Here is a 23273-nt window from a genome sequence, read left to right as displayed (position 1 = left end):
AAAATTAAATCCGGTTCTCCATTAGATCCGCTGAAGCCAGAGGTATTTAGACTTCTTCCTCCCTTATGTCGTGAGCCTATACTGGATCTGATCAATCTATCGCTCACATCGGGCGTGGTCCCTTCTTCCTGGAAGCAGGCAGTGGTCAGCCCAATTTTAAAGAAGCCTAACCTTGACCCCCTATTACCAGAAAACTACCGTCCCATCTCCCTCCTGCCCTGGACCGCCAAGGTTACTGAGGCACATGTGAACTCCATCTTGTCCGCCCACCTTTCTCGAAATAACATTCTAGACCAGAGCCAGAATGGTTTTCGTGCACAACACAGCACCGAAACTGCACTGCTCTTTATGACCGAGCACTTGCGAACGGTGCTGGATGCTGGGCAGACAGCGGCGCTCCTCCTGTTAGATCTGAGCGCCGCGTTTGACACGGTGTCTCATGACATTCTGATCCGGCGCTTGGAGGGAGTGGGAATTGAGGGGATTGCTCTCCAATGGTTTCGCTCTTTCCTCTCGGACCGGTTTTTTAAAGTGGCTATTCCACCTTGTCAGTCCTCTTTCCATCCACTGGGGCTGGGGGTTCCGCAGGGCTCTGCGTTGAGCCCCACTCTGTTCAACCTATATGTGAAACCGCTGGCTGCACTCGTCAGACAATGTGGCTTAACCATGACATCGTATGCCGACGACACGCAGCTGGCGGTGACACTCAGCGGTGATCCCGAGGTGAACGCTCCCAGATTCCGTGCAGGACTCATAGCCGTGGCAAATTGGATGCGAACTAACTGTCTGCAGTTAAATGCCAAAAAAAACGAGGTCCTGATCTTAGGAAAGCAGGCGGAGCTCTGGGGAGACCAGTGGTGGCCTCCAGAATTGGGGGTGACTCCCATCCCAGCTGCCGAAGTTAAGAACTTGGGGGTCTGGCTGGATCCTACACTCTCCTTCACCAGCCACACGAAGAAGGTTGCAGCTACCTGTTATGGTATTCTGCGAGGGCTGAGACCGGTCCTCAAATTCTTCGACCCCCCTACTCGGCAACTGGTGGTCCAAGCCTCCATTCTTTCTCGGCTGGACTATGGGAGTGCGCTGCTGCTCGGGGTGAATCAGGCGGAGGCTACTAGATTGCAAAGGGTGCAGAATGCCGCGGCGCGAGCCATTGTTGGCCTTCCTAGACAGTGCTCTGTCTCTGCAGTTTTGACCTCTCTCCACTGGCTGCCGGTCAGACAGAGAATTAAATTTAAGGCTCTCTGCCTGACATTTAAAATCTTGAAGCTTTCCTCTCCTCCAGCCCTCGCTAAGCTTGTCTCCTCCTATGTTCCTATGCGGTCTCTTAGATCGGAATTTCTCCATCTGGTGGCCAATACACGGTTTAGTCTGAGTAGGATGGGAGGTCGCTCCTTTCGAGTATTAGCGGCAGGATTATGGAATTCTCTCCCTGTCCATATTCGAGCCCTGAACAGCCTTACTTCTTTTAGGCGCGCCATAAAAACTTTTTTGTTCCCAACTGCTGACTGATTCCTTCCTCTCCTTCCCAGCATCGATTTGTTGTGTTGTGGTACCTGATCAGGGGCCGGGACGCCCCTTGGCTGGGGCAGCTGCGCGCCTTATAAAAATGACTAACATAACATAACATGACTAACATAACAATTCCTACCATCAACCATATATGGCAGGAGGGCATAAGGATCATGAAAACACCGGCATCCATACCACCGGTACTGCCTTGTGTAGAAAAGAAATATAGGGCTCCAGATGACTCTCCATCTTGCCTTATTGGGCATCCGAAGCCAGATTCCGTCATCTCCCAGGCTGCACAGAGAAACTCGAAGAATCCGGCCACCCCGATTACTACCCCCCAGACAAAGAAGACCGCCGGATGGACATTCTGGCGAAAAGGTTTTCATCAATGGCAGCTGTAACAATCCGAGCAGCACATGCTCTAGCCATTTTAGGTCGCTATGACCGTCAGATGTGGTCCAATATGGCAGGACTGATAGACCTCATCCCAGAGGAAAACAGACAAGATGCACGCAACATCCTGTTGGAGGGGGAGTGTGCAGCTTCAGAAACAATTGACTGTGCTCTTGACATAGCAAATACTGGTTTTAGGCAATTGGCTGGAGCGGCTGTACTTCAATGCTATGGGTGGCTAAAAGTTACTACCGTCAGACCTGAGGAACAAACATAAGTTCTTGATATGGCTTTCGACGCAGAATCGCTCTTCAGAAAGCACATCGATGAAGCTCTACTGGCGATAAAAATTGATACGGACATCACAAAGTCTTTGGGAGCTCTGCAGTACAGGAGAGTACCATTCAGAGGTGCTAGAGGGCGAGGATTCGCCACTTACAAAGGAGGATATCAGAGGGCTCAACAATATCAGGCATACCAATCTCAATATTACAATCTTACCGCCCTCCATCTTAACGTCAATCATCAACGGCTGGTTTCTCTCGCCAGGGAGGCGGCAAGCGTGCACCCCAACAAGGCTGTGACTCAGGCAGAAAACAATGAGTATGTCAGGGTACCAGCCCAGCTTCCCTCCCTGCACGTGGGTGCGAAAATTTCTGCTTATGTACAGCGGTGGCACAAAATAACATCAGACCGCTGGGTGCTGGACCTAGCCACCAGGGGCCACACTCTAGAATTTATTCAACAGCCACTGATCATTCCACCCAGGGTTCCCCCTCCCCCTCGTCTTCACTTATTACGAAAGGAAGTCTTGACCATGCTCCTCAAGGAAGCAATAGAAGAAGTACCATTCGCTCAGGAGGGAAGAGGTTTTTATTCTCGTTTCTTCCTAATAGGAAAGAAGTCAGGAGAATGGAGACCGATTCTGGACCTAAGGAAACAACAAGTTTCTCAAGTAACAGACGTTCAGGATGGTAACACTTTGATATTTTGAGATGCTTAAACAAAGGAGATTTAATGACTTCGCGCCACATGGAAGACGCATATTTCCATATCCCAATCCACCCAAAGCACCGGAAATAGCTGCGGTTCACAGTGGCTGGTACCCACTATCAATTCAAGGTGCTCCCATTTGGCCTAAAATCAGCACCACGGATTTTCACCAAGTGCCTGGCACCAGTAGCAGGTTTCAGGGGTTTCAAGCTTTTCCATACCTCGACGATTAGCTTCTCAAAGCAGCAACAGCGCAGGGGGCCGATCAAACAATGAGAGCTTGCCTCCGTTTGTAAAACACATTGGGACTCACCCTAAACAGGGAAAAATCAGTTTTACGTCCAACTCAAGTAATATCTTTTCTGGGAGAATCCTTGGACACCGTTCAATGCAAGGCGATCTTGTCTCAAGAGAGACAGATACATCTACAAAGGCTGGCTAAGACCATTTTTTTAAAAAGGGTCAGTTTCTGTACAAATGTTCATATCGCTTCTGGGAATGTGCTCTTCAGCAATAAGCCTGGTACCTCTAGCTAGACTTAAGATGAGGCCTCTTCAGAAAGAGCTGCAGAAACAGTAGCAACAAGCTTTGGGATTCTTCGAAGATGTAATTCGAATCACATCACTGATGGTGGAAACGCTAGAGTGGTGGTCTAAGCGACAAATCTCTTTCAAGGCCTAACCTTTCTACAAAACACCCCAGACTTCATTCTACCAACAGACGCCTCCATGGAGGGCTGAGGAGGTCATCTGCAGGACTTTCAAATCGAAGGCAAATGGTCTTCGGTACAGAAAAGGCAGCACATCAGCAGTTTGAAGCTCAAAGCCATATTCCTATCTCTTCAAGCTTTCCTGCCGGTAATAGCAGGCTCCTCAGTGTTGGTCCGTACAAACAATACGATCAGCATGTACTATATAAACAAGCAAGGAGGAATAAAATCCATTACGCTATCTCAAGAAGTGCAGGAATTTATGGGAATGGACAACGTACCATGGAATCTTGCTGAAGGCCGAGCATGTCAGGGGTCTGCACAATAACCTAGCAGACACGTTAAGCAGGTCTCAGTCCAGTTGCCACGAGTGGGAGCTAGAACAATCCCAGTTGGACAAGGTCCTCCAAAGATGGGAGAACCTCTTTGCAACAGAGGAGAACACCGAATGCCAGTATTATGCCAACAGATTCCCACTGCCAGGGTCCAGGGAGAATGCCTTTTAATGCGATGATCAGGGATATATGCCTACGCTTTTCCCCCCATCCCGTTAATTCGCAGGGTGCCAATCAAAATGAAATTGGAAGGTTGCCGCTTAATCCTGATAGCACCAAGTTGGCCCAGGCTATACTGGTTCCCGGAGCTGCTCCTGTTGTCGCAAGTGAAGCCAGTTTGTCTACAACCGTCCTCAACTACGTTATCGAGGAACAAGGGCCAAGTGATTCATACGGATCCACACTCTCTTCACTTGCACGCATGGCTGCTGAATTCCTAGGATTTAGAGAACTTAATATTCCGCAAGGCTGTGGAGAACTCATTGCTAAATCCCGTGCTGAAAGCACTATCAAAACATATCGTTTGAAATGGAAAAGATTCTGTTGCTGGTGTGAAAGAAATAACGTTCATCCTCTGCAAGCCCCTGCTGAGCCTATTTTGCCGTACCTCCTCTCTCTGGCTAAATCAGGTCTCACTTTCTCTTCAGTGAAGGTTTACCTTGCTGCAATTTCCCGCTATAGGAAATCTCCTCAAGCACTTTCTCTCTGTGCATCTAGTCTCATAAAGCAATTCATGAGAGGCCTTTTCCGCTCATTTCCCCCGGTGCGTGCACCTCCTCCAGAATGGAAGCTTAATGTGGTCCTAGCGCAGTTGATGAGAAAAATGTTTGAGCCAATTCACATGGAGGAGCTCAAGTTCCTCAAATTGAAGGTATCCCTTTTATTAGCTCTTACCTCTTCAAGGAGGGTGAATGAAATACAAGCTTTTACAGTAAAGGAACATTTTCTACATTTTACTGAAAAATACGTAACTTTACGAACAAACCCGACATTTATTCCTAAGGTACCAACACAATTTCACCTCAATGAACCTGTGATATTGCAATCCTTCTTTCCATATCCATCTAGCCCAGCAGAACAGGCATTGCATACGTTGGATACATTGGATATCAAAAGGTGTCTGAAATTCTATCTACACAAGACGAAGGAAATAAGGAAAACCAATCAGCTCCTGGTCGCTTATGGACAAGGAAAAAAGGAAACATCTGTAACAAAGGCTACGATCAACAGATGGGTCTCAGCCGCGATTCAGTTCTGTCATGAAAAGTCTACCAAGCCTCTAACAGCAAGAACCAAAGCACACTCCACAAGAACTGTTTCGTCATCAGCAGCTTTATTTGCTGGAGTGACGTTAGACAAGATATGCCGTGCTGCGACATGGAAGAATGTCCACACGTTTACGAAGCATTATTGTTTACAATCTACACAACAAGAAGATGCAGCGGTTGGTCAGGCGGTACTGCGGCATCTCTTCAAATAAGATCAGCCTCTATGTTTAACAGAAGAGGAAATCTATCCTTTATTCTAATAAAGGTATGTCTCTCACCGCAGTTAGAATTGTCGGGCAGCAGGAGAACGCCATCTACCATGCGGCGGGATATTCCTTTAAACTAAGTACCTTTCCAAGCTCTGGATATGTCTTATGGAGCACCGAATATAAAGTTATAATACACCATTGTGGCTATCATACCACAGGTGCTCCGAATTGTGCTGCACATCGCCAAGACACACCAAGAATACGATGGACATTTAACCTTTTATCTTCTTTTTCCAAGTGGATTATTTGCTTGCTCAAACAAATGAGCCCGACATATGGGTGTGACTTTCACCTCTGCCGAACTATACATATGCTCAAGGTTACTACCGTATCCATTAACACCTTAAGGTTCTAAATATATTCAACATTGCCCTGAAGAAGTCCTGTATCTAAGGGAAACAAAACGCGTTGGCTGTTTGTCTTGTAAAAATGAATGAAAAAAGAAAACTTGATCTATGTTCAACTGCTTCGTGGCTTTGAAAAAAAATCCACTATTCATATGAATTTGAACATTTTCGCAAAGTGGTCCAGCTCTGATTTAGCTTTTTCATTGTGTTGCCCCTGGCAATAGGGGAGTGCTCTTGGACAGGGGGCACGTTTGGAGATTTGCACACAAGAATTTATATTTTTTTGTTTTTCCTGACTTCAGTTGGTGATTGTATGTGATTGGTGCCTTATTGGTTGTTTTTGGTCCACTATCTAACTTGTGTGTTTTAAAGTATGGCGTTAATATGAAAATGTATAGACAAAAGGTATTTATATGTATAGATGACTGTGCAGGACTGTATTTATAGGTGAACGTTTATTTATTTACTATTGATCTTATAAGGCGCATAGCTACCAAAAAGGTTTCCCAGCGCCGCTGTACAGGAAAAATTACAAGTAATCAAACTGTCACGAACCTATTGATTGAACAACCAAGCCTTTAGGTGTCTACGAAAGTCACTGAAAACAGTTTCTTTCCTAAGGAATAAAGGAAGAGAATTCCAAAGGAGAGGACCTAGATAAGCAAAGGATGGACCACCCAGACGGGAACGTTTGATCCTAGGTACTACAAACTTGGCCTGGGTAGCAGAACGGAGGGACCGTGAAGGAAGATATGAGTGAACAATGGCCTTTAGATATTGAGGGACACTACCAGACTTCACCTTGAACATATAGTTCAGGGTCTTGAACTTTATACGGCTCTCGTCCCTGAGCCAATGGAGTTCACGAAGAGAGCTGGAGACAGGAGTCATTCGGGTAATCTGGCATAGCAGCCTAGCCGCTGCATGCTGTACCAATTGCAGTCTGCGAGTCACCTCCTTATTGGCTCCCAAATATAGGATGTTGCCATAGTCCAATCTAGATGTAATAAGTGCTTGAATTACTGTTTTTTGAGTGGGACTTGGCAACATCCAAAGGATCTTCCTGAGCCATTTCAGGATTATGAAGCAGACAGAAGCTACTTTTGCCACTTGCTGCTTCATTGAGAGTTGATTATCAATAATCACACCCAGATTGCGGACTTGAGTGGCAGGTGTAGGGAGAGTCCCCATTTCAGGTGGCCAGTGCTGGGGGCCCCAGAGGTCTACATTGTTACCCAAGATAAGAACCTCTGTCTTCTCCCCATTGAGCTTCAATGAGTTAACCGCCATCCAATCCGCAATTTTCCTAAGCCCTATCTGAAGAGAAGATGATTCCGAAAACCTATTTGCCGACAAAGAAAAAATTATTTGGGTATCGTCGGCATAGGAGAAAATAGACAACCCTACTTCTTCTGCGATCACAACTAGTGGCTTAACATAAATATTAAATAATAAAGGACTCAAAATAGAGCCCTGGGGAACACCATAGGGGGCTAAATGAGTTTTCGGCGCTGCCTCAGATGAAAAAACCTGAAAAGTTTGGTTGGTCAGGAAATCACTAAGCCAGCTAAGTGCTGGGCCAGCTATCCCCAATGAACGCAAAGCCATCAATAACACTGGATGAGACACCGTGTCAAAGGCGGCGCTTAAGTCAAGTAGAATAAGCGCCGCTGTCTCCCCAGCGTCCAGATGTCCACGTAATTTCTCTGTGACCCCCAAAAGCGCTGTCTCGGTCGAGAAACCTTCCCGAAAACCTGACTGCGAAGGATGTAAAAAATGATGGGTGGCAACAAATTTAGTTAGCTGAATATTAATGTGTTTTTCCAAACTTTTGGAGTACACTGGAAGCAGAGAGTTAGGGAGGAAGTTGGATAACTGCTCTGGATCAGCATTAGCTTTTTTTAAAAGAGGGAGAACCATGGCATGCTTCCACTCAGCAGGTATAGTAAATTCACGAATGGAAGCATTCAGTAGCTCCATGATCACACTCAGTATAGGTACATCCAGTTTTTGCATTACTGGAACAGGAAATAAGTCGTTTGGTGAACCAGATCTGAGACTGTTTAAAATTTGCTTAAAAGTGATAACATCAAGAAATGCCCAAGTTTCAAGTAGAGAGCTAGAGTGTCCTTGATTCTCCTTCAACTGTTTCGCAGAATTAGATGTCACTGGAGAAATGTCTTGTTTCGTCTTAAAAGCAGCATACATTTTTTCTATTTTGTCAAGGAAGAAACCAGCCAAATTCTCACATTGAGTTTCAGTAAGAGTAGGAGGACTAGGAAGGTTATCAGTGCCAGACAAATTTCTGACAACTTTAAATAGAGTTTTGGAATTATTTTGTGCATTTATTATAGTATTGTTCAAAAATTCCGCTTTGGCAATGTTGCACAGAGAGTGATATGCTCGTATTGCTGTTTTATAGGCGATCTTAGAGTTGTCAAAATAGTCCTTCCTCCAACGCCTTTCAAGGACTTTGCATTTACTTTTTTCTTTCTTTAATTTCTCTGAAAACCAGGGGGCAGGTGGGCGATGCTTGTTTAATTTTTTTGTAGAAAGAGGAAGAAATGTATCAATAGATTTCTCAAAACAGTGTCAAATGTTTTGCATATCGGCCCAAGAAACCTGACTAATGTCAGACATATTTTTTGCCAAAACCTGATTGAGATGTACCTGATTCAGCTTCCCCCAATTTCTACCCTTAGTTTTGCCGCTCAAAACAGAAGTCGAAGGGTGAAACAAAGTTTGCTTACAGCTGAAACCTGTTAAATAATGGTGTGACCATGTTAGCGGAAGAGCTGGGGAACACTCAATGTTTAAAAGATTAGAGAAAATAGGGTCAAGTAAGTGCCCAGCTAAGTGAGTGGCGCCTGAGTTATGAAGTAATATGTTCATTGCCACTAGATCTGGGATCAAAGTAGAACTGACCCCACAAGTAGAGTCATCCAGAAGCAGATTAAGGTCACCCAAAATGGAAAAGTTAGCAGAATTTAAAGGATAAGGGGCCGTTAAATCGGGAAGGGTGGCGGCCCACAGACCAGCCGGCCCCGGAGGACGATAAATTAAAAAAATAGAAAAAGTGAATTGGGGATTAATATTCAATCTAAATAGAGCAGCTTCACAGCCTGAAAAGATTAAGTCTTCAAATTTACAGGTATAAATGTTTTTATAAATAATAGCAATGCCACCACCTGATTTCTCTTTCCTATCCTTTCTCTTTATTATGTAATTAGCTGGAAGAGCAGAAGCTATGTCGGGTCCAGAGCTATCCTTTAGCCAGGTTTCAGTAAGAAACATGGCGTCTGGCTGCTCAATAAGCAATAAATCAAAGATCTCCTCTTTATGCTTAGGTAGCGAGCGGCAATTAATATTTAAAAAAGAAAAGGCAGAAACCCCTACTTTGTTGGCAGCATTAGGTTGCTTAATATGAGTCTTAAAGTCAAATATGTTAGGGGAAATAGACTTAGTAAACGCAGTTTATGTACTTAAGACATACTGGCAATTACTACAGCTATGTCCGCAGCGTACTGGATGCATTATCGAGCATTCGCTTAGAGGAATAGGACGTAGCGCTAAAAGCTGCTCACAGGAGTATTGTATAACAAACTTTCCAGTTTGGGCAGGACTCCTCGCCCCTTGGCTTGGACAGGCACGGACGGGCCCAGAAGGGCTTGCCTTAGGCGCTCCTTCGGCGCGCCCACGGTGCGCCCGCTGCGCGCGTCCTGGCGCCGAAGATTAAAAAGTAGCAGCAAGGTTTTTTAAAGATAATACATCCCCAAAATGCCCCCAAATTTAAGATTCGAATACAAGATTTAGAAAAATAGCAGCAAGGTTATTTTAAAAGATAATGCTTCCCCAAATTGCCCCCAAATTCAAGATTCAAATACAAGGTTAAAAAATAGCAGCAAGGTTTTCTTTTTAAATGATGCTTCCCCAAATTGCCCCCAAATTCAGTAAACCAATTCGCCCAATACATTCAAACGTTCATGTATCATGAAGGAATTATCTCACCAGGGATGGTTTTATTTTTAGCATTTTGCTTCACTAAAATATTTAATGTATACAATTCAGATTAGATTTATGACTACAAGAAATGTTTCTGGTATATGGCTAACATATTGGGACTTTAAGATTATATGTCTCCCACCGTCCGCTAACGACAGTACAGTTTCAGGGCACTGCTTGCTATTCTGATTCAGGCTTGTGAATCTATGAAAGATACCCCAATACTGGATAAAAAAATAAGTTACTTACCTGTAACTACGGTTATCCATTATTGGTATCTTTCATAGATTCACATGCAACCCACCCTCCTCCCTGTGGAGTCAGTTCTCTTTGAATTTTGGGATCCTTACTTCCCACTTGTGATTAGAAAATCTGAAGAGAACTTGCCTCTGCTGGGAGTGTTCTAGAGGATGCTACCAGCTGATTGGCTGAAGCCAACATTTGGTCCTTTTTTTAAAAAGGACATAGATAGGCGTCTATTAGAGGGCCTTGGGCCATTTTAGCCTATGTATTATTTATGACACTGCTTGTATATTTTACCGTGGGACTCCCATCTCGAGGACGGGGAATGATTCAGGCATGTGAATCTATGAAAGATACCAATACTGGATAACCGTAGTTACAGGTAAGTAACTTATTTTCTTATGCTGCATAATTTAGTGAACATTGCTGCATAATTTGGGCCTTCCCTGTTGCGTAATTCCAGAGGCCTTGATTATAGTGCTGCTACTACTTACATCCTAAACTGATTAGAGAGAGAAGGGAGAGGTGGAGAGAAATTTAAAGGTGAAGCCTAGAGACGGGAGGGTAATAAGGAGGAGGCTGAGGCAGAGGGGAGGTTAGTGAGGAAAAAAAGGAGAAAGTTCATGGGGAGAGAACAAGGGTGAGTTGTAAAGACAGGAGGGTAAGCAAGAGTGAGAGGAGGATGCAGAACAGAGAAAGGGTAGAGGAATAGAGAGAAGGGTGAGGTGGAGATAGAAGGGTGAGGTGGAAATAGAAGGGTGAAGTGTAGTGAGAGTAAGTTGGCACTCAGTCACAGGATAGCAAGATTAGGAGTGAGAAAGTTGGATAAGGTGGAAAGAGAGGAGGGTGAGGTGAGAGAAATATGACAGTGAAGTGGAGAAAATGAAGGGACACAGATAAAGAGGTGGATAAGGTGGAGAGAGAGTAGGTTGAAGTGAAGAGAATGAGGTGGAAGGCAGTAGAGGGTGAAGTTGGCGGGACAGCAGGATGAAGTCTGAGAGAAAGGCGGGTGAAGTCAGGAGAAAGGAGGGGGACACAGACAGAAAGGAGGGCGAGGTGGAGAGAGCAGAGGAGTTGAAGCCTATAGGTTTTATCCTCTAGAATTTAACAGCCAACCCTAGTTGACAGAACCCAGCAGTTGGTATGGTATGCAGCTCACACCCATACAAAACCACCCAGCATGCACAGACCCAGTTCACAGACACCTGGGAGTTTCTGGACAACCCCACTCGTCTTTATAGCCTGCCCATTCTTCTTTATGGCCTCCCATATCCCAAATACTGAAGTCTGGCCTGATAGGAAACAACAGGTCTGATTACAAACAGTTGTAGCCGAGACCTAAAACGGGTGCGAGGGCGGAGTTAGAAAGATTTCCTGGTCATTAGGGATGACCAGGAACCACTACTCCCAGCGTGCAGCAGAAAAATCCAGGCTGCCAGAATAAGCCAGGAACTAGCGGTCCAGGTCACTGAGACATATTCGTGCAATTCTAACATGAAAGGTGGGAAAAGCAGAGTGCTCCCGGTCAGTGAGGCATGCCGGTATTAAAGGTATCAGGAGCAAAAAAACACATGTCACGGAGGTATACAGGTCCTGCCCTGTTTGGGAAAGGCACAGAGCTCCAGGTGACTAGGAATTTTTTTTTGCAAAGGAGTAGGACCGACACTCCGGTATTTACGGTTCGGTCGCAAAGTTTTAGTCTCAAACACATTCCTACGTTTTAAAACTCCTCTAACATGAAAGAGAATTATGGAACAGCAAAAACTCCTCAAACATAAAAGAAAAATGTGGTGCTTCTTGTGAGCTGGTGCAGCGAACGAACTGGTTGTTAATAAAGCCGTTGTTTTAATCCTTGCAAAATGCTTGTCCATTGAACACTTCTCGCCTGAGATTGTGGGATATGTGGTGCAATACTGACCCCTGCTGTTTGATTGTGGAACTGCATGGATTACCAATAACTTTACTTTAAAAATATTAACGTCTATTAATTTTAAATCTAAGACACACAGCAGGAAAGAATTGTGGGGTTAGGGAGCCAAGTTAGAGCAGGTTAGTGAGCAAGGGTGGATTGCAGAATTTGGATTTCGAACAGAAATGCGTTAAAACGAATTTATCAAAAAGAGTGATAAGTTCTTTTATTTTGGAATTGTTTGCACTCACCCAATTGGATTCATTCACACTGTATTACAAACAAAAGTAATTCTAACAGTTAACGCAGAATCGAATGAGGAATACCTTTTAGAGGTTTCTGGGCTCAGATCACAAAATTACATCTTATTCTTCTTCCTGTTACACAATAATGGTTACATGTTACAAAATGATGGCTAAAGGTTACAGAATGATGACCCAGGTTTACACAATGATAGCCGAAGCTCAAAGAATGGTGGCCAAAGGTCACAGAATTTTCGCCTGGGTTTACAGTATGTTATCCAAAATTCACTGACTGACAGAATGATGGGGAGCTATACAGCATGATGGTCCGGTGTTACAGAATGATATCCCCGGCTTCACAGCATGATGGTCCGGGTTTACAGAATGATGCCCAGCCGGTAGGGTGTTTGTGTGAAGACGGCTGGCAGGCCTCGAATAGTAGCTTACGTTTGGACTTACTTTAACTGAGCTCCCACAGGTCCATGTCTACAGGTTTGCAGATAGATGTTTCAAAATGTTCCACTGACATTTATCTCGGTCACCCATCGCACTGCAGGCCGAGTTGAGCAGATGTGCCGGGGGATTTCAGAATGAACAAGCACAACACCACTCAGCTAAGAGATAAAGAGCTTGAAGCCCAGACAATTGTGTGCTATAAAAATAGTGAACATAGAAAGCACAAGATGTCGGACGGAGTGCGGAAACTTTTTAACCGCTCACCCTCAGTCAAGAGATCTGGGTTGAATCTATCGTTCTTTTGTTCACTATGCCACCCCAGTTTGGACCTAGCCATATGCAAATCAGTCTTGACCCTGCCCCTCATGGGAAAAGTCCAGCCTGAATTGTCAGGCCAGGTCCTGTCTGGACCGGAAACAAGCATCCAGGGAACGGTTTCAGGGTATCACCCCTCTTCAGCCGGGACAGATTGAATCCTGTGGCACAGCGAGCATAAAAATAGTGAGCATGTATTAAAAAACAGCCACTAAGGGAGTATTAATAGATGGATGGTAACTAGAGGAGCAGGGACTGGTCCAGGTGGTATCTCCACCTCAGTTACCGCCCATCACCAGTTTCTGGGCCCTGGATGGTGAATAACATACTGGGCCTTGAATTACCCAGTCCGTCATTGTATATGAGCCCCTGATTCTGGGCCCTTTCTGCTTTCAGCAGGTGTAAAATCTTGGTGGAAGAGCTTTTGAATTTACCAGTTGCATTCCCGCACCTATTAAAACTTGGGATCATTCATTTTTTTATATCTTCTTGAGATACCACTCAGCACCACTCAACATGGGGCTCTAAAAAGAGAAAGACTGATCAAAAATAAACGAAAGCACTTTCTATTAAGGTTAGTAGGAAGTTTTTTAGAATGGAAGTTAACAGAGGCCAGTTAATATCTACAGGAGTTCAAGAAGTGTGCAGCTATATTCAAAGTGCACATAGCGGCCTTTTAGGGATCTGTGGGCGGGCCAAGCTATGACTCGAGTACATGGGTATGCTACATGAACTGGTAATAAAAGTTACTTTTCAGCTTCAAACTCTCGTAAAGACCAACCAAGCCAGAGTTAGTTGCAAGCCTCAGCCAAGGAAGGTTCCAGAGCTTTGTCGGTGCCTAGCTTCGAATCTCCTTGGCAGGAGCCTTCGGTAAAGGGCGCTTGTGGCAGTGAAAAAGCTCATGGTTGGGAAAGGTGCCCCCGGTGTTAACGATAGAAGAAGCTCACCGGGTGGGTTCTTCTGCCCAGTGTCCTGGGCATATAGTTTCTGGAACTCATATCTCTTCCGTGAGTGGGTATCCCATGTGGATCCTTTCCTGCTTCCATGTCATCGGGTTATCTGAATCGGAGATCCCACTGAAAAGTCTTTCTGGAGTTGGGAAAGTTGCAGGTGGGACGAGGCAGTGTTTGAATCAAGGATTAATTGCCTTTCATTTAAAAAAAATAATTGACATGTTAAATGCATTAAAAGACTTTTTAGAAACATCCAGTGTTGTCAGTCTTTGAGCATGATCACATTGAGATGTCCGGCAATTAATTGGCCAAGGATGGACTTGAGGTATGAGAGAAGTGCAAGTTAATGGTATCATAAGTTCTGAGTGGTGATCACTTACAGTGGTTACCTACAGTCATAGAGGGATAGCCAAAGATCCAAGCCTCAGCTTTGGAATGATAGAATCACCGCCTAAGGTAAATGGGGTCTGCCCTGTGGCCATAGAGATGTAGCCTACACACTTACGGTGGTCATACACTTGGGTATTTTCATGCTTGGTGAATCTTCTTCAACAAATATAGTCATTGTTTGATGGTTGCCCCTTCCTGTTATCAGGCATGAAGACGACGTCCAGCACTTTAAGGTCATGCGAGACACCAGAGGCAACTACTACCTGTGGTCAGAGAAGTTCCAGTCCGTCAACGCCCTGGTAGCATACTACAAAACCATCTCCATCTCGCGACAAAAGCAGATCTTTCTGAGGGATGGCAGCCATAATGAGCAGGTACCCCTCCTTCTTATCACCTTGGCTTGCAGCTTCTATGAACAACAACTAAAAGATTGTCATTGTCTTGAGCAGAAGACGTTACTAAGTGGGATAGATTCTCATCGATGCCTTTCTCATCCATCTAAATTTGTAGTGGGAGGGGGCCGAGCACAGCATAATGTTGAGGAATTAGACTAGTACACTATACTAAACATTCAGAAGGAATTTCGCGCTGTGCAGGGGCAAAAGTCATATCCTGGGTACTCTCTGGACGAATCTATTTAGATGTTGTATCATGAGGATGATTAGTAAGAAGTTGTCTGAACTTTTCTGAAGTTTTTGGTTTTCTCTTCGTAATGTTATTAGTCATAAACTGTGTTGAGTATATCCATTTCTGTTTTTGACCAGTGACCAGTCACTGAATATTTTGCCTTTTTCATTTTGGCCTTGCATTTCCCTATGTCCCTTTTTTTTTATTCTATGGCTCCACGGTTCCAGTCCCATCCTAATCTCTTCCGTTTCCTTCATTATGTATTAGTGCCAAACTGTGACGAAAGAGCTGTTGTGTATAGGTAGGGGTGTGAGCACTGGCCAGCACCCTTTGCCCCAGGGTGATATGTGTTTCTCTAAGCAGGACTCTGGAACCATTTACTAAACCTTCCTTCCCATACGGCAACAGGGTTGACCAAAAGGAGGGAAATATTTTGAGGAAAACATACCAGCATGACAAAGAAGGATAATGACTCCAAGGATACTCACCCATGTTTCAGCCCCACTCAAGGATTTGTGTATCATGCGTACAACGCAACAAGATTGCATCAGGGATTGGATGGAACAGTGAGTCGCTACCGGTACATGTTATAGTGCTGGACATTGGCGTGATATTTTGTTTCTTCAGCCTATTGTACTTTTCTCAGTTGGGCTTTAAAGGAGGGCTCAGTGCTCTTTCATCTCACTCTGTAGCTATGGGCCAGGTGTACTAAGCCCTTTTATGGTTGCAAACTCTGAGATTCACAAACTCAGGGTTCGAATCACAAAAGGGTCCTTTCTTATGCACAAAACCCATTTTGCAAGTTAGAACTGTTTTCCCAACTCATAAAATGGGGTCTGTGACCCATACCAAATTGCAGTTTGGAAGGGGTGTGAAAGGGGCTACTTCTAAATTGCGAGGCAGTATTGAATGTATCAGTTGACCATTAACAGACTCTTCAAGGGAGATGGTAACTGATTTGGTGTGGGAGATACTTTTCCAAAACGGAACACTTTTTTCCCTTCTTTTGCAGCATCACGGTTCCTTAAGGAACACAGGTTTCTTTGGGGAATAAAGTTTTCCATTTTGGAATGGATGCTGGTCTGCTGTCCCTTACAGGCCATCGTCCCTGTAAGTGAATCTAATCACATTGGGTCGCACCTTGCGAAAAGCCTAATGCATATTAATTAGGGAGGTCATTCTGTGACCCCCAGCGATTTGTTACTTTGTGAACTTACCAATTAGGACACAGGTCGGACCGTAAAATCTTATTCCATTAGCAAAATGTTGGTGTGCAATTTTCTACTACTTTTTAAAAAGTGAAAAATAGTACTTCTGAAGGATACTTCTGATCACAGATTAGAATGTCACCCGGCGCCGAATAGATTCGGAAGATTTGGACAGCATTGCTCCGGCACACTGGTAGGTGGCGCCGAGAGGCTCTGTGTTGCGTTAGTTCCGCCCTGCAAGTGATGATGGAGCCGCATATAAGCACCACCATTGCATATCGACATCAGTTCCTTTTTTTCTGCACCTTCACAGATCTAGAGCCAACTTTTTTCTCATCAGTTGATAGGTTTTTTGCTTTAAAAAAGTGTTTCTCTCTGTGCATGTCCTCTTCGAAAACGACAGGGTTTAAGCCTTGTAGGAAACGCGGTAAACACATATTTGTGACAAACCCCCATGAGGTGTGCTTCTAATATTTGGCTTCAGGGTATGACTCCAAGTCCGGCGAGGAGCATGCCATTATGAAGCTGAAGGTTTATTCGGAAATGTGAAGTGAAGCTATATGTCGCAGAGCACCAGAAGAAGTCATGGCAGTCCCACTCGAAGTCAAAGGCCCGGACTCGTTGCCACTCTCAAGGCTGCTGCCACAACAAGTCTTACGTAATGTTGGAGTGGAAGCACTAGAGGATTAGCGAAATTCGTCCCAGACCACCCACTCTCAGCCTGAGAAGCCGCATGGTCACATGGCAGCCTCTGAGTCTCATTCCCAGTCCTCTACAGAGGAGCTATTTCCACAGCTGATCCCGATGCACTCCGAGTTTTCGGGTTTGTAGGCAATATTTCCACAGATGTAGGCTTTTAAAGAGGCCATGTTGCACATCTTTGGCACTTTACTGGCTCCCTCTTGCGCACCAGCCAGGTTACCACCAGGGAGTCCGCCCTTTTCGCTGTCTGTGCCTCCTGCACCCGTCTCGGGTTCCACTCTATCGCCAGAGTCGACTTCCAATCTGGCACCAACATCTACACCATCCCAGTGTCGCTGGTGCTGGAGGACAACCTGTCCCAATAGGTGGGGTTGCCAGAGAGCCGGCTCGCATAACAGCTGCACTCCCATGAGGCTCCAACAGTTCGGCGAAACAATCCACCATCATCCTGCCTCTTCAAGTTTCCTTTGAGTTGCTCAGGGGGCTCTCTCTCCCCTGTGAACTGATTGTATTCCCCTACAGTCGCAAACTGTGTGTTTATTCATATCGCGGCCCAGGACTGCGCTGCTAATGGCAGCTGGCTGCAGCTGGGAGAGACTGTGCAACATCCACCTCTAGCCCCCTGGGGGCTTGTGCCTTCGGTCGGCTGACCGCCGGATGACTCGACGCATGATTGGGGGACAGCCCGTGGCAGGTGAATAGCAACTGACATTGGAGAGCGATGTGTGGCCCTAGGCTAGGGGCTTGGCATCCGGGCTGCTGAGCTGAGGGCTAGAGGCTCCGTGATCTGCAGCCTGTGTCTGCACCTTCCGCTGTAGTGCGCTGGAGGCGGTGAAGACTGCCTCTGAGACCGATGCTCTACTGCCCTACTTTAACGGACGGGGTGCCGACTGGTGCAACCAGCCCCTCCGTCATATTTGGCACTGCTGGGGCCACCCACCTGTCAGAGAGCCATGATTTGACCGTTCTGCCATATATAAGGAGGCATTGATCTTGTGAAATAGTGGGCCCTGATCTCCTACACCTAGGCGGCATTTTAAACAGATAATCTGAAAGAAACATGTTAGTTATAGATTCCTTACCTTAGAATTACCCCCAGGCGTCAGACTGGATCCAGAAATTCTTTTCATCAGCAGTACGTCTGCACGTCGGAAGGTGGCGTCGGGCGGCTCCACGTCCATCATCGGCGTCTTGGTCGCTGGGATGACGTCGCAGCAGCTACTTAGGCGCTGCCCTCGTGTGCTGACGTCAGTTCTTTCTTTTTCCGTGCCAGCCAGCGCAGATCCGGGAAGAGCGGTACCTCTTTTGACTAACTTTATGTCGACTTCTTGTTTTGAGTCTCCGACTCCGGATAGGTGCACGAGGGATGCCCGGTTTCAAGGCCTGCGGTTCCTGTAACCGACTGATGTCGTGGACGGATCCGCACCGCATGTGATTCTCTTGCCTGGAGCGCGACCATGACCCCAAGTCGTGCTCCGACTGCCGGTTGATGGCGCCGAAGGCTTTGCGGGAGTGGTCCCGAAAGCTGCTTGAACGCCGACATTCCGGTTCGAAATCATCTAAGTCTTTGCACTCTGGATCGGGTAAGTTGAATCATGAGAAGAAGTCGAAGAAGAATCGTCGCTTTTTGACTTCTCGTCGGTCAGCCGTTCCGACGACGCATGCGGATGGTGCCCCTCCTGCGGCTCCACGCGCAGAGCCCGAAGAGTCGACTCTGAGTTTTCCTCCCTTTCCGGGACCCGGAGCGACCCCCGCCCAGCTTCCTACGTTCTACGAGGCGATGCATGCCATCTTTGAGCGGACCGACACTGCTGGCGCAACTTCGGGCCCCGCAGACTCCGTTGGGGGGCCTAGGTCTTCGCTGCTGGTGGCTCTGGCCCCGGTGCCGCAGGCCCCCCTTGGATCCAGGTCTGGATCCAGATCGGTGCCGGTTGACTTGGTTACACCTCCAACAGCGCCGCTTCTCACGGCACCACTACCACGTTCAGCGCCGGTTGGCTCCCCTGCCGGCGTTGACCCCGGCCTCCATCCCGACGTGGACACGGAGCCGGATCGGCATCGTCTGACGCCAGGTGGAGTTTTTATGCCCCTTTTAACTCATGGGGTCTCTTTTCAACAACAGTGGCACCGAGAGGATGATGAGGAGGACTGGGAGGGGTCAGGTGACCAACTGACCAGTTAGACACTGAGCAGGACTGGAGAGAGGAACTGGGGCATGCCAGTGGTTTGGACACCTCCACTGAACTTGGCATGTTGTCTCCTCCTACCGTGGCCATGGAGGACGGAGTCATACGCAGTGATGTTGAGTAGGGTGGCCGAGGCACTCAACCTCGAGCTTCCTACGGTGGCGGTCAGGACTAACCTCCTGACAGAGGTGCTTCAACCGACTGGGAGCTCTTTGGAGCCCTTGCTGCCGTTTAATGACGTCCTCACAGACGTCCTTTTGGGCACGTGGTCCAGGCCCAATACGGGGGCTCCCGTGGATAGGATGATTGCCCAACGCCACCGCCCAGCTCCGGGCGACCCCACTTTCCTCTCCCAACATCCCACCCTGGAAAGCTTGGTAGTTCAAGCTTCTACCTCCAAGAGCGCCTTCCCTACCACTCCACCGGAAAGGGAATCCAAGAAGCTGGACCACCTTGGCAAGAGCATTTTCTCTTCCGCCAGCTTAGGACTGCGGTCCGTAAACATGTATGTCTCTTGGGCCATTATTCGCACACACTGTGGGATATGGTGGCGCAAGTGCTGCCTCAGTGTCCGAAGGAGGACCGGGCAGTGCTCTCCCAGGCTGTTGCCACCGGGAGGGATGCAGCTAAGTTTACAATATGTTGTGGGCTGGACACCGCCGACTCTCTGGGCAGGACCATTTCAACGTCGGTAGCGCTTCGTCTTTACGCCTGGATGAGGTCCACTGGCTTTTCAGGGGATGTCCAGAACACCTTGATGGCCGTCACCTTTTTGGCGACAAAGCAGACAACTCCCTAAAGCGCTTCAAGGACTCATGGGCTAGGGCCAAGTCCTTGGGCCTCTCCACCCGCAGTCTGATTTTCGCCCCTTTCGGGCTACGGAAGGGGAGCCCTGCTAATTCCCATCCAGGGCCACAGGCCGCAGCAAGTTACCCAACCTTCGTGCGGCCGGGGACGTGGAAACAACTGTTGTGGTTCTGAGGGCCAGTGGGCGGGCCAGTCCACCAACCCTCCCCCTCTGCAGCAGCCTCCAAACCCTCCTAGTCCAACTTTTCAAACGCTACTGGGCGGCAGGATTCGCCATCACCTCCCCCACTGGCGCACCATCACATCCGACAGGTGGGTTTTGCAGATAGTCCGAAGGGACTACTCCCTCCCCTTTGAGACTACCCCTCCAGCCATGCCACCGTGATACCACCGCATGTCGGAGGATCATCTGGCCCTTCTCCAGCAGGAAGTTATGGCTCTCTTGGCCAAGGGAGCCATTGAGGACGTTCCTGTCTCAGAAGTAGGTTGTGGTTGTTACTCCCACTACTTTCTGGTTCCCAAGAAGGGCAAGGGCCTGCTTCTTATCTTGGACCTCAGGGACGTCACTCGCTTCCTCCGAAAGGAGAAGTTCAAGATGTTGACTCTTGCTCAGGTCTTGTCTGCCATCGACCCCCAAGACTGGATGGTAGCGTTGGACTCGCAGTACGCTTATTTTCACATCCCCGTCCTGCCGGCCCACCGGCGTTACCTATGGTTCACGGTAGGCCACGAGCACTTTAAGTTTACCGTGCTCCCCTCTGGCCTTAGCAGCGCCCCTCGGATGTTCACGAAAGTGATGGTGATGGTCGCAGCTCATCTGCGCAGATCAGGGGTTTCAGTCTTCCCCTATCTCAACGACTGGCTGTTGAAGGCGTGCTCGCCCCAGGCAGTTGTCTCTGACCTCCAGACTACGGCCGACTTCCTGCATTCGCTGGGGTTCTCCATCAATGTGCCAAAGTCGCACCTGATTCCCTTTCAGAAGGTGCTCTTCATCGGAGCGGTTCTGGACACGGTTTCGGGTCTATCCCCCCGAACAGCGAGTCCGGGATATTCGGGCTATGATGCCGATCTTTCAGCCTCTATCCCTGGTTTCTGTCAGAATGACCCTGAGACTGCTGGGCCTCATGGCCTCCTGCATCCTGCTGGTCGATCATGCCAGGTGGCATATGCAGGCTCTACAGTGGGACCTGAAGCTCCAGTGGACGCAGCATCAGGGGAATCTTTCCGATTGCGTTCAGATCTCGGAGGGCACTGCACAGCAACTGCAGTGGTGACTCACGAACCAGGATCGAGTCAATGGCAGATCCCTCTCCCTTCCCCAACCAGACCACACTGTGGTGACGGATGCATCCCTTCTGGGATTCGGCGGCCACATGAGCGAGGCGGAGATCAGAGGCCTCTGGTCTCAGGCGGAGTCCGGGCTTCACATCAACCTTCTGGAGCTCCGGGCGATTTTTCTGGTACTGAAAGCATTCCTTCCCTCTGTCCGGGAAAGAGTAGTGCAGGTGTTCCCAGACAACACCACCGCCATGTCGTACTGCAACAAACGGGGCGGGGTGGGGTCATGGACCCTATGTCAGGAGGCCCTCCACCTCTGGACATGGCTGGAACATCAGGGCATTTCCCTGGTGGTTCAACACCTGGCAGGTTCTCTGAACGCCAGGGCGGACAAACTCAACCACAGGTGCATGATGGATATCGAATGGCGTCTTCGAGGTGGTGCAAGGTCTCTTTCAACAGCGGGGAGAGCCTTGGTTAGATCTATTCGCCACGGAAGAGAACGCGCAATGTCAGCAATTCTGCGCATTTGAATTTCCAAGGCGGCACTCGCTCTGCAACGCTTTTCTTCGCAAGTAAAGTTGCGGTCTGTTGTACGCCTTTCCACCTATACCACTTCTGCCCAGAGTGCTGAAGAAGATCAGGCACGACCAGGCCCTAGTCATTCTTCTGGCTCTGGATTGGGCATGAAGAGTCTGGTATCCGGAGCTGCTCAACATGGCCATCGATCCTCCGATCAGACTGCCTCTTCGGAAGGATCTTCTGTAACAGCAGCAGGGGACGGTCCTCCACCCGAACCTGTCCAGTCTCCACCTCCTTGCGTGGAGATTGAACGGCAGCAGTTGACGTCTTTTGACCTGCCTCCCGAAGTTTGTGATGTAATCTTGGCAGCCAGGCGTCCCTCCACTAAGACGGTATACGCCTGCCAGTGGAACAAATTTGTGGCATGGTGCACATCAAAGGCTGTGGATCCCCTTTCTACCCCTCTTTCTGAAGTACTCTTGTTTCTCCTCTCTTTAGCCCAGCAGGGCCCTGCAGTGGGCACTATCAAGGGCTACCTCTCAGCCATCTGTGCCTTCCTTCGGCTGCCAGATCAGCATTCTCTTTTCAAGTCCCCGGTAGTTAACTGTTTCTTTAAAGGCTTAACACATCTTTTTCCTCCAATCCCCTTCATTATGCCTCAGTGGGACTTGAATCTTGTGCTGACTTATTTAATGTGCGCTCCCTTCGATCCGCTTCATAACTGTCCTTTACGTCACTTGACTCTTAAGACTGCTTTCCTGGTAGCCATCACTTCTGCTAGAAGGGTGAGTGAGCTCCAGGCTCTTTCTTCAAAACCTCCTTTCTTGTCTGTTCAGCCGGACAAGGTGGTTCTCAGGACCCGTCCATCCTTTCTTCTTAAGGTGGTCACTGCCTTCCATATCGGGCAGACCATTACTTTGCCCACCTTCTTTCCGCCTCCGCATCCTTCAAAGGAGGAGGAGAGGCTCCACTGTCTGGACCGAAAACTGCACTCTCCTTCTATCTGGATCGCACAAAACAGTTCTGGGTGGATGATCAACTTTTTGTTGGCTACGTGGGTGCAAAGAAGGGTCGGGCCATACACTAGAGCACCATTTCACAATGGGTCGTGTTGTGTATTAAGGATTGTTACTCTTTGGCTAAAAAGTAGCCCCCAGTCGGGCTACGCGCTCACTCCACCAGGGTGACGGCAGCCACTACTGCCTTGGGAAGAGGAGTGTCTCTGAATGACATCTGTCAGGCGGACACGTGGGTATCGCTGCACACGTTCACCAAACACTACTGCCTGGACAACCAAGTCCGGAGAGACGGCTTCTTTGGCCGTTCTATTCGCCAGGATTTTCTGGTGTGATCTTGGTTCGCAGACCCACCACTGCGGTTGGTATTGCTGGGGTATCTATTCTAAGGTAAGGAATCTATAACTAACGTGTTTCGTTCAGATGAACAGCTCACTTACCTTCAATAACGATATATCGGTAAGAAACATTAGTAAGGTATAGATTCCTTACCGCCCCACCCATCCTCCCCGTTTTGCGAACTGATTTCTAGGGTTAAGGACATCCTTTCAGGGCCCTAGTTTTGTGCACCAATGGTCAGTGTTTTTC

General features: G+C 47.6%; 1 protein-coding gene across 2 annotated transcripts in view; it reads left to right on the top strand.

Moving 5' to 3' along the window:
- GRAP2 (GRB2 related adaptor protein 2) overlaps positions 1-23273 on the top strand; it is a 486852-nt gene that overhangs the window by 342636 nt on the left and 120943 nt on the right. For both annotated transcript variants that reach the window (XM_085601255.1, XM_085601253.1), the window contains one exon: positions 14545-14713. In XM_085601255.1, the coding sequence (XP_085457381.1) occupies positions 14545-14713 (169 nt within the window). The remainder of the gene's footprint in view (positions 1-14544; positions 14714-23273) is intronic.

This window comes from Triturus cristatus, chromosome 4_2, assembly GCF_964204655.1.
Source record: "Triturus cristatus chromosome 4_2, aTriCri1.1, whole genome shotgun sequence".
In the NCBI taxonomy this organism is placed as follows: Eukaryota; Metazoa; Chordata; class Amphibia; order Caudata; family Salamandridae; genus Triturus; species Triturus cristatus.
The sequence above is the reverse complement of the archived record's forward strand: the minus strand, read 5'-3'. Positions and strand labels throughout refer to the sequence as shown.